The sequence below is a fragment of the Tupaia chinensis genome, unplaced genomic scaffold (genome assembly GCF_000334495.1).
Source record: "Tupaia chinensis unplaced genomic scaffold, TupChi_1.0 Scaffold144255_1, whole genome shotgun sequence".
NCBI classification, from domain to species: domain Eukaryota; kingdom Metazoa; phylum Chordata; class Mammalia; order Scandentia; family Tupaiidae; genus Tupaia; species Tupaia belangeri.
The window spans coordinates 2567338-2584083 of NW_006204113.1; the positions used below are offsets into that span (position 1 = coordinate 2567338).

Here is a 16746-nt window from a genome sequence, read left to right on the forward strand (position 1 = left end):
GATACTGCTTCCAATGTGCGTTTCTTGGCATGACTTAATTTAGAGCCACATCTGTGGAAAGTAATGAGGCATATTTAGTATTTGGTGCTAAGTTACTAATACAATGATTTAAAACAAACAAACCCCACCTTATGGTCCTGTACCCAAATACTTTTCTATGAAAAAATTGAGACCTATGAAACACTATAAATACAATTACATTAGATTATATGTTAATTTTTTAATTGCCAGAGGGCATGTGTGCTCACCAGAGGTACACAATGGGCTCCTTCACCTATTAGGGAATGGAGTTGCCCAACTACATTAATTGTTTTATTATATTTTTTAATTTGCAAGAGGACAAGTGTGCTGGTCTGAGAACGAGATAAAGTGAGAAAGCACCTCTCATGGTGCATAATCAGGCTGCAGTCCCATCTACATTGCTCCCTGTTTTGAGCATGTATGCACACATATCTAGCATGTTTCTCAAGCCACTAGGTCCGGGGCTTGAACCGTGTAGTCGGCTATATGGGATCCAGACACTTTAACCACCATACCACCAGCTGAACCTGTGTAGCATGTTTAAAAACTTTAAGGGAATGTCTGGGGCCAGCAGGTGGTGTGGTGGTTAAGGGCACTGGACTCCCACATGGCCAACCATGGTTCAAGTCCTGGACCTGGTGGCTTGCTTTCTCCCACCCCCCGACTCCAGTCAAATTAAAATAAATAAAGATAAATTAGGAAAAAAATAATAAGAACTTTAGAAGGTCAAACTGATGTCTGTAAATCATATGTAAACCTACCTGAAAGCCAGTAGCTATGATAGTTGTGCTACAGAAGGGGTCAAAGTCGATATTAGAAATATTACACTTTATTGAATTCTAGAGCAGCTAATCTACCCTCCCCTGCTGACAATAAGGATGGAAGAAAACATGAAAGTTTAAAATAAGACCATACGCCACTGTTAAAAATGTTGGAACAACTTTTGCTGTACTGATGAGGCGGTTGTAATATCCTGAAGCGTGGAGTAATGATTCATTCTTGTTCAAACAAGAAGTGATTTCACTTGGGATTCTGAAGTGAATTTATTCACACTGATTGTGCCCTCTGCCTTACAGAGCCCCCCGTCTTAGCCTCTCATGCTCCATGTTAAAATATAGCAGTCAACCTAGAGGACAGAGAAATCTGGAATTGGGTAGTGTGAGCTGCAACTGTAGAGCCCACACTAATGAAAGTTACTCATCTCTCTCTCTGGGGATTGCTTGTGTCCTCTTTCAGTTAAATTCTTTCTATAGATTTATCACAGATGAGCGAAAGAGTGGTTCCTCTGACAACAAAATAACCAGTTGTGCTATCAACCAAAAATGTAAAAAGGATGAGGACTTTCGCCTCAAAAAAGAATCCAGACCAGATCAGCCTGGAAGCAAGCAGAGAATACTTCAAAGCCACTGACAGAATAGCAGCTCTGCAGAATCACTGAGGATACCTGAACAGTTATAAAAGGATACCTGACCTTTAACAGAAGACTACATTTTATAATGGAAACAATATATTTCTCCACTGATATACAACACTGTGTAATGCACTGAAAAATTTTGGAGTAACAGCACAATTTGTAACATTACAGCATTTTTGGATCACCTCTTCCCCGTCATTCTCCTTGTTCCTCTGAGACCCTTCACCTCCCGTATCAAGGTGTACTATGAGATACTGATGATGACAAAAGACAAGGAAATTGTGTCACAAGCTACAATGGAGCCATCTGCATGCAGTTCAGCCTGACTTTACCCTTACTTTCTTCCAATACAGACTCCATTACAATTTTGAACCATCTGTACAGTACAAATGCACAGAACTAAAACAAGTATCTCTGTATGACTAGAATATTTTAAAGTCTTCAGAAACTTTCCAGACGTACCTTTGATGGATCCATTCCCCCTCCCCCTAGCAGAACCCAAACAGGGACATCTTTTGCTCCTGTGAGTCCTGTCAGAACTTGTTTAATGGGTGTTTAGGATTTCGGTTCTCCTTATTCCTCCTCCTCTTCCTCTTCATCATCATCTTCATCATGGCAGTGTGTAATTTCCTGGGGGGCCAGTGGGAAGAGGTTGGGAGGTTTGATCTCACTGATTGACCGTGTCAACTGGTGCCGCTTGTAGTCGGTGTCTTTAAAATCCACTGACGTGCGGTTCCGGGTGGCAAGAGGGGACTCCATCTCATTGATATCCACGTGGGTGTGCTCCACTGTTGATTCATGAGGCATCTAGAATGAAGCCAGAGGCTCAGAGCAGAGCAAAACAGCTGTTTCCCAAATGCTAACCCCTCTCCTGTGTAAGGTAGCCATACAAAATTACGTCTATAATGAACCAGAGGACAAGCCAATTCAGGTATCTCTTCCACTACCTGGAGCTACCATCCTCTGTCCTCCCCTCAAATTGCACACAGATCATTAATACAGCATGAAATTGCATAAGATGGAGATGAGAGAGTTATTTTCTATTTCAAAACAAAAATACAGAAGAGTCCCAACAGATTCATATCATACACAGGGAAATTTTAATTAATTAAAAAAATTTTTTTGCCAGAGGGTGTACACTTTCACCAGGGAGACCCAGGGGGTGAGGGAGAGTGAAAAGTACCCCTTTTGGGAATGGTCACATCACAATCCCTTTTCTTTATCTTCTCCCCTTTTGGGATTCTGGGGACAGGCACACATGTGCCTAGCACTGGTTTTTTTTTGTGGAGAGGTTTTTGCTGTAGGGCGCGTGTGCTCGCCAGAAAGACAGAGAGAGACAGAGAGACAGAAAGCGAGAAATCATCCCCTAGGGGGGATGGCCACGCCGCAATCCCTTCTGCTCCATTCTCCTCTCAGGATCTTGGGCACACACGCACACGTGCCCGGCGTGAGTTTAAGCCACCAGGTCCAGGACTTAAACCACGGTCAGCTACATGGGAGTTCAGCAACAAAGTCATTATGCCAATTGTTGGTCCCTGCCTGGCATATTTCTTAGGCCACCGGGTCCAGGACTGGAACCACATAGTTGGCTATGTAGGTTCCAGTCCCAACCACCACATCACTGGCTGACTCATGATTTTTAACAGACTTCAGGAAATAAAATTATACTCTTAACTGTCTATCTTGATCATACTTTGTCAAAGACCCCTTCTTGTGCAACCATAGAACCTGCCCATGGGCTTTACACATCAGAAAGAAATGCTCAAACTGTTTCCTGTGTCATCCCACAAACCTGGCTGCAGCTCTCAGCCTTAAGAGTACATTTTAACTGTCAGTAACAGCTAACGCTGTGGCAGTGACTCACCAGGACGTGGGCAGCTCTGAAGAGGTAGCTGAACGGATAATACAGCAGATTGATGAATGATGCTGCATAGAGATCGGCATATCGCATCACCTGACTGGCAAACAGGGTCTGTCGGGAGCCGCTGCGGAACAGGCTTCCCATCATCCCGTAGCACATGTCCATGTCATGAGTGACTTTCTAAAGCAAAGAATAAGATTTATTCTAGTTCGTTCAACAATACATACTGAGGACCAGCTATGTGCCAATCCCTGCAAAAATTTTTAAATTCAATGTATTTTCCAAGTTTTCTCTCAAATCCCACTTGGATACCTTAATACGTCTCTGGATGGAACTAATGTCTGGGCGCTCATTGCTACTGCTGTCAAGGTGCCTGGAGACGAAAGAAAAACCCAGTGAAAATCCCTAGAAAGAACATTTCTTATGTGACACCTGAAGAGGTCAGTGGTTTTTATGGAAGACATTTTCAGCATTAGCAAACTTACTTGTAAAGTTCAGCCAAGAAAATATCCAAGCTCTGAAGCTCTTCGAAAAGGGCTAAAATATGGAAAGAAAAAGGAAAATGTTTTAAGTAAATCAAAAGGCACCTAGATTTTAACTGCTGCTAAAACAAACTAAAAAGGTTGCAGACAAGAGATACAGCCTAGGACTAACATACTACAGGTGAGCATATAAAATGGCTTCCTCCATCCCCTTCAGGAGAACCCACGGATACCCTGCTTGCAATCTCTGAGCAAATGAACACTGTAATTTTCCTCCTCAACTCCTTTTCTCCTGTTTAGACATCACTGATAACAGTGCTTTCTTCTGGTCATATGCTCATTCTGAGCTTTCAAAGTGCCAAATCCTACTGTTGCAGGTGCAGTCAACAAAGCAAGGGTTAACAGTCCTATTTCCAGATGAAGGGCTGACAGGTGACTTGTCTAGAATCACAGATTTAGGAAATAGCAGGGCTCAGTTTCTAAAACGTCATTAGTGGAAAACTGAAAATGTATTATAGAAGTAGGTTAGCCAAAAAATTCCACAAATACAGACCAAAGCAACAACAACTAGCTAATGTCTACTACATACTTACTATGTGTTGCAACCTTTATCAGTCCAGGTACCCCAAGAGAATTAAGCCCTAAGGCATCCACTGTATAGAACGAATTTTCTTCTATCTACTTCTCTAAGAGAACTGAAAAAGTTGCTCAAGTCATATTCTGTGCTCTGTGGTTCAGATAAGGAGCTTGGTTAAGAAGACTTCAATCATCTAAATTCATACACGTATTACTACTTCAGCTCAATGTCATCAACTTTATGAGGCAGGTGCTATTATTACTGTCCCCATTTTCAAGGTTTTCTGTGAGGGGACAGAGACAGACTGATGGGTACCTGGAAGAGAATCCTTATGCCACAATCCCACTCACCCAGATGGGATCATGGGGCACGTGTGTGCACGTCCTATGTGCACAGGGAGACCTTGGGATTTGAGCTCAGGACCTTCCCATATGGCCTTACCATTGTGAAGCAGAGCATTACCACTATGTCACCACAGTAGCCCTATTCTCATTTTTACATCTGAAGAAACTAAGGAAGAAGGTGTCTCAGTAACTCCCCTAAGGGCGTGCAGATTCAATTGGTAGAGCCAGGGTTCCTACCCAAGGCAAACAGTCTCTGGAGTCTCTCAGTACTGTGGGTCATGCTCATTAAGGCTAGCTGGAAAACATGTCTCCAACACCTTTAAATAACTACCTATAGTTCATTTCCATAATGTGCATACACTCAGTTCAAAGAATACAATTTGGCTACATTATCTACTTCTTAGAAGAACAAATAAAAAGTACCAGGAGGTGGTTAACGTTCTAACCATTACTGCCCCAGAATCACAGATATGGGCTGTTAGCAAAGACAGGGATTACTAGGTGTGGTTGGAGAAACACAAGATTTCATGAAGTTCACAGGAAGGGGGTGAATGGTGATGCAGCCATAAAACACAAGGTTTTGTGAGGCTAACCCACAGGAAAGGTGACAGCACTGTATCGGAGACCTCTGAGTACACTGGCACACATGTTCCCGTGATCCAGGCTGGCTGGGGATGGATTGCAGCAATGAAGACCCCGTTGAGGGTGCTCTATCTGTCTGTCTCATATACGGAAATAATAAACTTTAAAAGGTTATGGAAAAGTCACCAGCAGATAGCATAATGGTTACATTGCTGGACTCACACATAGTTAACCACAGTTCAAGTCCTGGACCCAGTTGCTTAAACTCACACCAGGCACATGTGCATGCATGCCCAAAATCCTGAGAGGAGAATGGAGCAGAAGGGATTGTGGTGTGGCCATCCCCCCTGGGGAGTGATTTCTTGCTTTCTATCTGTCTCTCTCTGTCTCTCCAGGGAGCAAACACACCCTATAGCAAAAATTTCTCTTAAAGAAAAAGTTTATGGAAAAACCGAATTAAAGTGTGAGTTTATTTTGGTGCAAAGGAAAACTCAAATCCATGCATATTTCTTATAATTCTTCCAAAGTTCTTTTTCCATTAACTTTTTTTTTTTTTGAGAGAGAGATTTTTCACTATAGGGCACGTGCGCTCGCCAGAAAGACAGAGAGAGACAGAGAGACAGAAAGCGAGAAATCACCCCCCAGAGGGGATGGGCACGCCGCCATCCCTTCTCCTCCATTCTCCTCTCGGGATCTTGGGCACGCACGCACACGTGCCCGGCGTGGGTTTTAAGCCACCGGGTCCGGGATGCGAACCGCGGTCAACAACGTAGGAGTACAGCGACATAGCCATTATGCCAACTGCTGGTTCCCATCCATTAACTTTTTAAAGACCTCCTATATGGGACTACAGAGGAGAGTGGCACTCCAGTTCAATTTAACTGTTACTATATTGCAAGTCATGATACCAACTTCTACACCTAACCTTGAAGGGCTTCAGGAAAAGACTGAAGGCCCAGCCACGGATATATGAGCACTAAAACACAAAGCTGGGGACACCTGGCAGGCCTGAGTTCACTTTCAGACCAACCCAAACAGGCGCATGGCGTGGTAGTATATGTGACTATAACTCTATCTAACTGGGAGGACAGGGCAGGAGGATCTCAACCAGGTAGAGCTCTGTCAAAAATAACCTCTCTCTACATTTTTCATTAAAAAAAGGAAAAGAGAGAGTCAGCAGGTGGTGTAGTGGTTAAGGCAATGGACTCCCACACGGCTGACTGCAGTCGGATCAACGGATCTGGTGGCTTACTTTCTCACTTTCCTTCTTTCTCTCTCTATAGTGATAATAATAATAAATAAAACCTTTTTTTTTTTTTAAGGGGAAGAGGGAGAATGTTAAATAAGATAACTTCTAGTGTTTATTCAAATTCTGAAGTTCTGTGAAATATCTCAACATTCTTCAGGAAGAAGGGATCCAAATATCAGGGTCCACCTTTTACCATATCTGATCCCCTGCATAGAAAGTAATGGTTTATCAAAGACAACAGATTCAGAGCTAGACATTTAGATATAAACTATGTCAAAGATTTATAAATTAGAAGAATGGCTCCTTACCACTCTTGTCTGTCCAGACGTGCAACTCTTGTGCAAGTTCAGGAATCACCAAGAAAGTTCGCCACCCTTGCCGTTTCTTTGATTTTAAAATGTCCCCAAAAATGTGATCTCCAATATACAAAATATCTTTGCCCTTGGCTCCCAAGAGATCACAGATTGTATCAGATGAACCTGAGACAATGGAGTGAACAAGGAGAAAACAAAAACCAGGATTCTAAGTACCATAACCACTAAACACTGGGGCTAGTTTTATTCTTATATAATTAGGGACAGATGAGGAAAAGGGCTCTCTTTTCTTAATGGCAAACACTCATTTTCTCTCTTTTTTCCCACCATTTTTTTCTTACTGCTCTAAGACAAAGCGTTCAGCTTCATTATACTGACTGACTAGAGAGAACTTTTGATCACCAAATCCAAGAGCAACAAAACTATGTGCATCTGCTTTAGTGACCATAACCTTCAGGGTTGTCATCACCATTTTTCATCACAGATCTGCTATTTAGTTAGTTCTGTACAACTCTAAGGTCAACACAGGGGCTCCTTGAAAACGCCTTGAGGATACCTGAGAAACATTCCAGACACTGAGACAAAGTCTCAAATAGGTAATACAAAGGGAAAAATTGATCTTTTGAGTTAAAATGAGAGTCCTTAGGACATACTAGCAGCTTCTCACACCTGTTCTTGACTATCCTGTTGCATTAGTAGGTGACAAAATTACCTTCATTAGATGGTGTCATTAGGATATTTACGACTACATGGGGCACTTTGCTGAGAGAACACCAGAGCATTCACAGTGATGTCTAAAAAAGATCTACACGAAATACGGGAAATCTGTGACTCACCTCCTGAGTACACAATGCCGTGCTGTAGGGGGCCTGTGTAGGTACCAATTTTCAGCTTGCCAGTTTTCTGTGTAGAGAGAATACGGACTTTGTAATACCTTATCATCCTATCGCAATACAGTCTCCACCTACAATGCTACTTTGCCAGACAACCAAATGAATGGCATTTATTCTTTTTTTTTTTTTTAGAGAGAGACTTTTGCTAGAAGGCACATGTGCTCATCAGACACAATGATACAGAAAGCAAGAAATCATCCTCTAGGGAATGGCCACGCTGCAATTCCTTCTTCTCCATCCTTCTCTCAAGATTTTGGGCACACGTGCCTGGTGTGAGTTTTAAGCCACTGGGTCTGGGACTTGAACCACAGTCGACTATGTGGGAGTCCAGCAACCTATTACCCCATCTACTGGCCCCAGTACTTATTCTTTTGAATCAGTGGTACATTTGGGTATTCCAGTTAAGACCAAAACAATTTCAGAAGTGAGGGCTACTAAATTAAAAATACTCATTTCTTTAAGGAGTGTAGGAGCGAGGAAAGGAGACCTATGAAGGACAGTATCATGCTCTTGACTTACAGTATCCACTTGACGCAATACTGTGCCTTCTCCAAAAAAAAGGGGTTTCCGGGCATCCACCAAAATCAGGTCAAAGTAGGACTGCCATGGACGATGGGAGCTACCAGGCTGATGAAGGAGAAACAGCAAAAGCTGAAACATCATTCCTTACCTTAAGGCTGTAATATTTAATTACATTCAGATTCAAGAAATGTAGAAATACTAAAGATAGCCAGAAGAGTTCATTATTATACACACACACACACACACACGTGTGTGTGTGTATACATATATATGTATGTGTGTGTGTATATATATATAGTGTATTATACATATATAGTGTGTGTGTAATACACACATATAATATATATATACAATATATAAAGTATCCTGTCTAATTTTTTTGAGAGGTTTTTGTCATAGGGCGTGTGCTCTCGCCACAAAGAGAGAGAAGACAGAGAGACAGAAAGCGAGAAATCACCCTCCAGGGGGGATGGCCACACAGCAATCACTTCTCCTCCATTCTCCTCTGGGGATCTTGGGTACCCACATACACATGCCCAGCGTGAGTTTAAGCCACTGGGTCTGGGACTCGAACCACGGTCGACTACATGGGAGGCCAGCGACATAGCCATTATGCCAACCACTGTCCCAGTAGCATGTCTAATTATAAGCTGCATCCTTTTGGAGACTGGCACAGTATAAATAATATCTTATCTCTTCATTTTAAGTAATTTAAACTTGCTACTGAATTACAGAAACTTATTTCATAGCATTTACTACACGACAGTGTGCTCCCATTCTGGAATGTGCTAAAAGGGGCTCTGGAGAGGTGCAAGTCTATACTGAAGGCATAAAGACAGGCAGAACGAAACCTGAGAGCTAAAGCACACAGACAATGTGAAATTACGAGGACGTTTCTCAGGTTATATCCTCAGAATGATGGCTCTAGGTACACAGTGGTCTTTGGCACCTACTGCAAGCTAATCCCAACACTGATGTAAATGTCATGCCCATTAAAGTTATTTCCATCCTGAATGGAAACATGACATAACCTTTTAAGGGCAAACTAGGGGGCCATTGTGATTTTGGATGATCTCAAAACAGGGATTTGCTCATCTTTATTCACAGAGTTTAGCGCAAAAATTCTACAAGTACGTGACTAGGTTACAATGGGTAATCCTTAACAAGAGCAGCCATACTTCAGGAATAAAGACCTCTGATAACTACCAAGGTTAACTGCTCTGTTGACACAATACTCAGCAATAACCAACAGCAGAATCTGTATGCTGCCAAGAATATACACAAATTTTTTGTTTCTGTTCATCAAATATCCTCTTCTACCTAAAAAATTCATTAACATAAAAATTTAACAATTTTTACATAGAACTTCCTGAGCATAATATTATACTGATCCATCCTACTAAATACCACATTAATATTCTTTTTATTTTTATCTATTAACTATTCAAATGGCTAATAATTTTAAATTCTACTAGGCTCCTGGATAGCTTCTAATGCTGATGAATATTAGACAACAGACTGAAAAAGTAGGACTTTTCTGAGTGGGTCCTGACCAATTCTTTCCCCTCAATATTCCAAACTGATTAAATGCCTTCATTATTATTAAGTTACATGTAGTACCTTAGGGCCATGTGGGAAATCAAACAGGTAAGTCATAATTTTCTGGAAAAAAAAAATCCAACATAAGATTCATATACTACTTTTGAAATATATATATAATATCTTCAAACATCTTCATAAAACATGTCTTTTTTCTTTTCTTTTTTTTTTTTTTTTTTTTTTGTCCTCAGAATGATGGCTCTAGGTACACAGTGGTCTTTGGCACCTACTGCAAGCTAATCCCAACACTGATGTAAATGTCATGCCCATTAAAGTTATTTCCATCCTGAATGGAAACATGACATAACCTTTTAAGGGCAAACTAGGGGGCCATTGTGATTTTGGATGATCTCAAAACAGGGATTTGCTCATCTTTATTCACAGAGTTTAGCGCAAAAATTCTACAAGTACGTGACTAGGTTACAATGGGTAATCCTTAACAAGAGCAGCCATACTTCAGGAATAAAGACCTCTGATAACTACCAAGGTTAACTGCTCTGTTGACACAATACTCAGCAATAACCAACAGCAGAATCTGTATGCTGCCAAGAATATACACAAATTTTTTGTTTCTGTTCATCAAATATCCTCTTCTACCTAAAAAATTCATTAACATAAAAATTTAACAATTTTTACATAGAACTTCCTGAGCATAATATTATACTGATCCATCCTACTAAATACCACATTAATATTCTTTTTATTTTTATCTATTAACTATTCAAATGGCTAATAATTTTAAATTCTACTAGGCTCCTGGATAGCTTCTAATGCTGATGAATATTAGACAACAGACTGAAAAAGTAGGACTTTTCTGAGTGGGTCCTGACCAATTCTTTCCCCTCAATATTCCAAACTGATTAAATGCCTTCATTATTATTAAGTTACATGTAGTACCTTAGGGCCATGTGGGAAATCAAACAGGTAAGTCATAATTTTCTGGAAAAAAAAAATCCAACATAAGATTCATATACTACTTTTGAAATATATATATAATATCTTCAAACATCTTCATAAAACATGTCTTTTTTCTTTTTCTTTTTCTTTTTTTTTTTTTTTGCGCTAAAGGTTGTATGCACTCACCAAAGAAACACAGAGTAAGAGAGAAGAAAAATGAGAAAGTATCCCCATGGGGAAGGGCCATTTCCCTTCTCTTTTTCTGTTTTCAGAATTTGGGCATGCATCTGTGCCTGGCATGTTTTCAAGCCTTCAGGTCTAGGACTCCAACGTGCAGTGGGACTTGTAGGATCTGGCCATATCAAGCTGACCCAAAACATGTCTTTTTCAAAACAGGATTCATCAAATTCTTATATCTCCTGAAGTTTATGAAATTGTGGCAATTAAGAGCCAGCAATCAATACATCACATCCAAAAAACAAAAACCTTCTGTCCTTCTTAGGAAGGATATATACACTTCTTCTAGGAGATGTTTTTGTACAGATTCATCCATATATCCCTATCTAACTCCATGGCCTGCAACACACATTTGGAGGTAAGGAACATATGAACATATGAAGTATACCACAGAGAAAACTAATTATTCAGATGGAAATAACATATTATTCTGGCCTTGTTACTACTGTCCATAGACCAGTCAAGCCAGCCAACCACTGGCTTTGAGACTGTTTATTCAAATTACCAAATGTCTAAATCAAGTTCTTACATAAAAAGACCTGGGGGGAGCGAAACCTCTTGCTACTCTTACAGACTTTTAACTGTCTCGTTGAAACTACGATGAAGTTAGAGTTACATCAGTTTCCCACATGCTTTAATCGTGGGAAATTTCTTTTTAAGAGGTAAATTTTGATGGCTGAGATTCAAAGCATCTTTGCACCACCTACCACCGCAGAGCTTCCTGCAGTAAGAAAGCTGTGTACACAGAGCAATAAAAGATAAATGATGCTCCAAATATAGAAGCCATTTCAATTGGCATGAATGTTTTAAATAGCCCCCAAACTAAAACCTTCAAGTAGCTAACTGCGATTGGAGAAAATAGTTCAAGTGAATATTTAGAAAAATTCTGATCACCACTCTAGTGCCCTTACCCTATATAGTTTTGCTTTTATCTCTGCTTTCAAAATGAGATGGCAAGAAACTACCTTCGCTTAGTAAACTTTGTCTTCACAGTTTTTTGGACCAAAACAATTCCTCCACACCAATAAACAAATATAAATATTAAGCACTTACATCTGTGTATTTATAGTCACTGTTGGTGGCAAGAAAAAAATCCTTCATCCGGCTCAGAAGCAAAGGCAATTTCCCCTGAAATGTAATATGATTATAAGTGAAACACTAAAACACAACTATTTCTATATTTTCACTTTGGGGTAGTCATATACTATATTTTTGTCCACTGAACTAGGAATAGGGGAAGTCTTTTAAGAGTTAGTTGGGTGGTATCAGAATTTTGCATTTAAAAACCCACATAACTATGCATGAATAAAATACGTGTAATACACAGTGTATATACATGTAAAACCTATGTAAAATGAAACACATACATGTTTATATGGTCATTAATATATCTCTGCCTTTCTCTTGATATTTGCTTCATGAAGTGTTTAAATTACTTCATGATTTCTTGAAGTAGTGCTAGGTGTATTAGAGATTAGGAGAAGCTGATTTTAAATCATCAGCAAATACTCTATATGGAGATTATTAGATATAGCTTTATTGTGTATAGCCTGGTTTTATAAAACACCTTGTAGAGGGACCAGCAGTTAGTGTAATGGGTATGTCGCTGGACTCCCATGTAGTTGACTACGGATCGAGACCTGGATCCAGTGGCTTAAACTCAAGCCAGGTGCGTGTGCCCAAGATCCCAGGAGGAGAATGGACTAGAAGGGACTGCAGTGTGGCCTTACCCCCTGGGGGTGTGATTTCTCACTTTCTGTCTGTCTCTATCTTTCTGGTGAGTGCACGTGCCCTATAGCAAAAACCTCTCCAGAATAAAGAAAGAAAGAAAGAAGAAAGAGAGCAAGAAAGGAAGGAAGGAAGGAAGGAAGGAAGGAAGGAAGGAAGGAAGGAAGGAAAAACACGTTGTAGAGTCAAATGACATGTGCAGGTGCCAGCTAGAAGTGCCCATACCCATCTGCAGAAAATGCTGCAATTCTAACTCCTGACATGCCTGGAAAGAAAAGCACCTTTTCCTTCTCTCACAGTAATAGATTCCTTTGTTCACAGTGCCCTGGACCCTACCAATTCAGTGCTGCTTCTTTCTTTTTCTTTTCTTTTTTCTTTTTTCTTTTTTTTTTTTTTGAGAGGATTTTTTGATACAGGGCACATGCGCTCGCCAGAGAGAGATAGAAAGAGACAGAAAGCAAGAAATCAGCCCCTGGGGGATGGCCACAGCACAATCCCTTCTCCTCTAGGGATTTTGGGCACACACGCACATGTACCCAGCGATGCCCAACATGAGTTTTAAGCCACCAGGTCCAGGACTTGAACTGCAGTAGACTACGTGGGAGTCCAGTGACATAACCATTATGCCATCTGCTGATCCCTGTGCTATTTCTTGAAACAATAAGGTGGTGGGTGGAAATAGGCACAAAGACCAAAACAAGAAATTTTTACCCCAGTACTTTATATATTCTGCTACTTTTTTACTCTGTAAAAAAAAGAAGTATCTCATCTTGGGATTCTGTGTGTGTTTCTCCTGAAACAATTTTAGACTTTACTTTTAGAAAAGTTGTGAAAGTTGTACAAAGTTCTCCATCCAACTTCCTTTAATATTAACTTTGTACACTACCACAGTACAATGACCAAAACCAAAAATTTAACACTGGTATAATACTATTACTAAACTACAAATTTTAACATTTTATCAGATTTTCCACTAATGACTTAAGTTATTTTAAAGCTTTGCTCATTATTCTCTGCTGATAGGTTAAAGGCATTTTGCATTACAGTCACATATGTGCACATTTTTTAAGACAACCTAGTGCAGTAGTTGTGACTAGGTTTAGATCTGCATGTGAATCTTGGCTGTACTTCTTACTGTGACCTTGGACAAGTTATTTAATTCCTTTATTTCTCATTTTCTTTTGGTATAAAACAGAGGTAACAATAACACCTAGCTCCAGGTTGTAAGGAATACTAAATGGCTAATGTGATCACTTAGCTTGGTGATGTACACAGAGTAGCCCTCTAGGCTGCGATTACTATAATTAGTACTAAAAGAACAAATGAAATACTGGGTCTTCTTTCCTATCAGCAAAAAGGAAAAACTCAATTAAAACTCTATGCTTTAGCTAAATACTCTTGGTGATTATACCTGGCATAAACCATGCCAAGACAATGAAAAATCTTCCCTTGTCCATTACATTATAAATAGACTTGTTATTCATTTCTCACTTAATCGGTAAAATAAGCTATTATGCAAATTTCTTTTCTTCTTATTACTTACATCTTTGACTACATATTTCTCAAGATTTTCAACTGTTTTTTCCTTAAGAGAACCCTAGAAGAAGAAGAAAAAAAAAGGAACTAAGAACAAAATCAGTTTATAACACTTAGTTTGTAAGAAAAATTATGTTTACTATCAACATGAATGCATTTCTTAAGTATTTACCAAAATGGAAAGGTAAATAAATTAGGAAAGGCCAGGCAAAAGTGACAGGTATGATCTGCTACAACACTGACTTAAAAATTTGTCTTCAAAACATATAATTATCTGTTTTAAGCTGGAAATTAAAGACACTTCCTATTTCATTCAGTATAGTTTATAATAAATATAACTTTAATATTAACTAGTTAATGTTATTAGTCAAAGGGGAAGTATTTGGAAGCCAAGTAGTAGTGTACTGGCAATACAAGTGGACCCTCATGAGAATGGTCCTCAGTTCATACCCCAGGATCTCCCTGAGAAAACAAGGTATATATGGTCCCTGATCTGGGCTGGCTGTGACTGGGAGTGAACTGAGATTTGGAGTGAACCCACTGGGGCTGCCCATCTATCTCTCCATCTGTCTGACTCTCTCATGGAATAAATAAGTAAACTTAAAAAAAAAAAAAATGGGGGTGAGGTACTTCGACAAAAAAACAAATAGGCCATTATCATCCACAAAACTAATACAATTAAGTTTCTTCTATGTTTGGAAAATGCAAAATAAAATAATATCTGAAGGGGGCTGGATGGTGGTACAGCAGTAAAATGCAACCTTCTGTGAGGTACATTCACAGGGGAAGGTTCCAGGTTCATGTGCAGAGACCTCCCTGAACACAGCGTGCACATGCCCATGATTCAGGGCTGGCTGCTGGTGGCTTGTAGCAACAAGACCCTGATGGGAGTGCTGTTCCATCTCTCTCTCATTTATAAATAAACAAACTTAAAAATAATCTAGAAGCAAAACCTCACCAATGAGGAAAGGCTGGCATTACCTTTGAGAGCAGGATGGCCAGAAGAGAACAAATGTACTTCAGGAAGCTATCACTCGGGCAAATCTTTTTTTTTTTTTTAAAGACGGGAAAATTCTGCTTCACTTGCACTTGGAAAGGTAATGTCAGACCATAAAAACAGATGTCAAGAATGAGCAGATTCTAGTACCTTGTAATGAACCCAGTCAACAGCATCTCTTACATCTTGGAACATACTCCGATAGGACATGAAGAGGTCCCCATCTTTAAATCCTGTTTCACAGCTATAGAAAGATGAAAAGAATGTGACAGGAAATCCAAAAGAGATGAAGTAAAATGAATATCAAAAAATGCCCAGGGGACCCAAAGGCTCCATATCACATGGGTAAAGGCTATGGCTAGTTAGGTAGTTATTTTCCTAAATAATTACTCCCTAGTGAAAATCTGTTTCTGACCACCAGAAATGGCTATAGCGTTTGATAAAATACAATAATTGTGAACAAATACAAAGTGATAGAAAAATATATTGAATGGAAACTAAGAGGCCAAAGTTCCAAAAAATATCAGGTTCTCTTATTCATCACTTTTTATTTAAAAACAGGTTCTCATTAAAGAAATATTTAAAACTTAAAATTGGTCATTTAGGTTCTTTCCACCCTGCCTTTTCTGCAATGGCCCCTAAGTATACCGGTACGGTCCATCTTCTATGGCTAGCCTTCCCCAAACTTAGCGTCTTGAAGCAGATAAGGGCTAAGAGGATAAGAAGCAAACTCAGGCATATGATTAAACTTCCAACAATGGCTATATAGCTGTAATTCTCCCTATGGAGAGGGCAACTTACTAAAGATTTACACAAAATTTTACTTCAGGAAAGATAAACAGTATTTATTCCTCAATCAGATCTTCCTGGGCCTGGGAATGAAACTAAATTACCATCCCTGAGTGGCTCCTAGGTAGCTGCTGTGAAATGAGTAGGGGGGTTTTAGTGTAATTCTGCTTGGACAGATAATCATCACACAAACCTCCCACTCAGTTGTCACAATTAGCACCTCTGCTGGCCGTCTTCATTCCCAGGAGAAGCCAATCAGAAGTGGTCCCTTCCAAACATGGCTGCAGCACACTGGCAAGGAGAGGGGCCGTGTGGGAGGTGAGAGCCTGCATGGAGCTGCTGGTGCTGTCCATCTCTCAGGCTGGCAATGTGGCATCTCTCACTAGCACTAAATTCACTTTAGAAAAGCAGAAAAGACCTACAATGGCCAGTTCTCTAAAACCCTGTATATTAATTTTTTTAAAAAAAAATCAATTGGAAAAAGAAAATTATAGTATATACATACCTGGTATATCTTGGACAATTAGTAAAAAAATTTACTAGACAGGCCAACAGGTAGGTCTCTGCAAAATGAAGAATAGATATTCATAAGCTATAAATAAAATAATACAAACTTACTTCATTACCTTCCTTGTGCAAAGACAATTTTTTTTTTTTTTTGGAGAGGTTTTTGCTATTGGGAACATGGAATTACCAGAAAGACA

At 39.7% G+C, this 16746-nt stretch overlaps 1 protein-coding gene across 5 annotated transcripts in view; it reads right to left on the minus strand.

Moving 5' to 3' along the window:
* Positions 1-834: 834 nt before the first annotated feature.
* NT5C2 (5'-nucleotidase, cytosolic II) overlaps positions 835-16746 on the minus strand; it is a 102883-nt gene continuing 86971 nt past the window's right edge. For 2 of the 5 annotated variants that reach the window (XM_027767420.1, XM_027767421.1), the window contains exons 6-17: positions 16548-16605; positions 15404-15497; positions 14264-14317; positions 12046-12120; positions 9880-9921; positions 8257-8364; positions 7681-7747; positions 6839-7009; positions 3782-3833; positions 3609-3669; positions 3300-3476; positions 835-2242 (exon numbers count right to left, since the gene is read on the minus strand). In XM_027767420.1, the coding sequence (XP_027623221.1) occupies positions 2009-2242; positions 3300-3476; positions 3609-3669; positions 3782-3833; positions 6839-7009; positions 7681-7747; positions 8257-8364; positions 9880-9921; positions 12046-12120; positions 14264-14317; positions 15404-15497; positions 16548-16605 (1193 nt within the window). In that variant the 3' untranslated portion in view covers positions 835-2008. Of the gene's footprint in view, positions 2243-3299; positions 3477-3608; positions 3670-3781; positions 3834-6838; positions 7010-7680; positions 7748-8256; positions 8365-9879; positions 9922-10755; positions 10798-12045; positions 12121-14263; positions 14318-15403; positions 15498-16235; positions 16364-16547; positions 16606-16746 lie in introns of those variants that run through there. The other 3 variants (XM_006166390.3, XM_027767422.1, XM_027767423.1) reach the window with 2 other exon arrangements.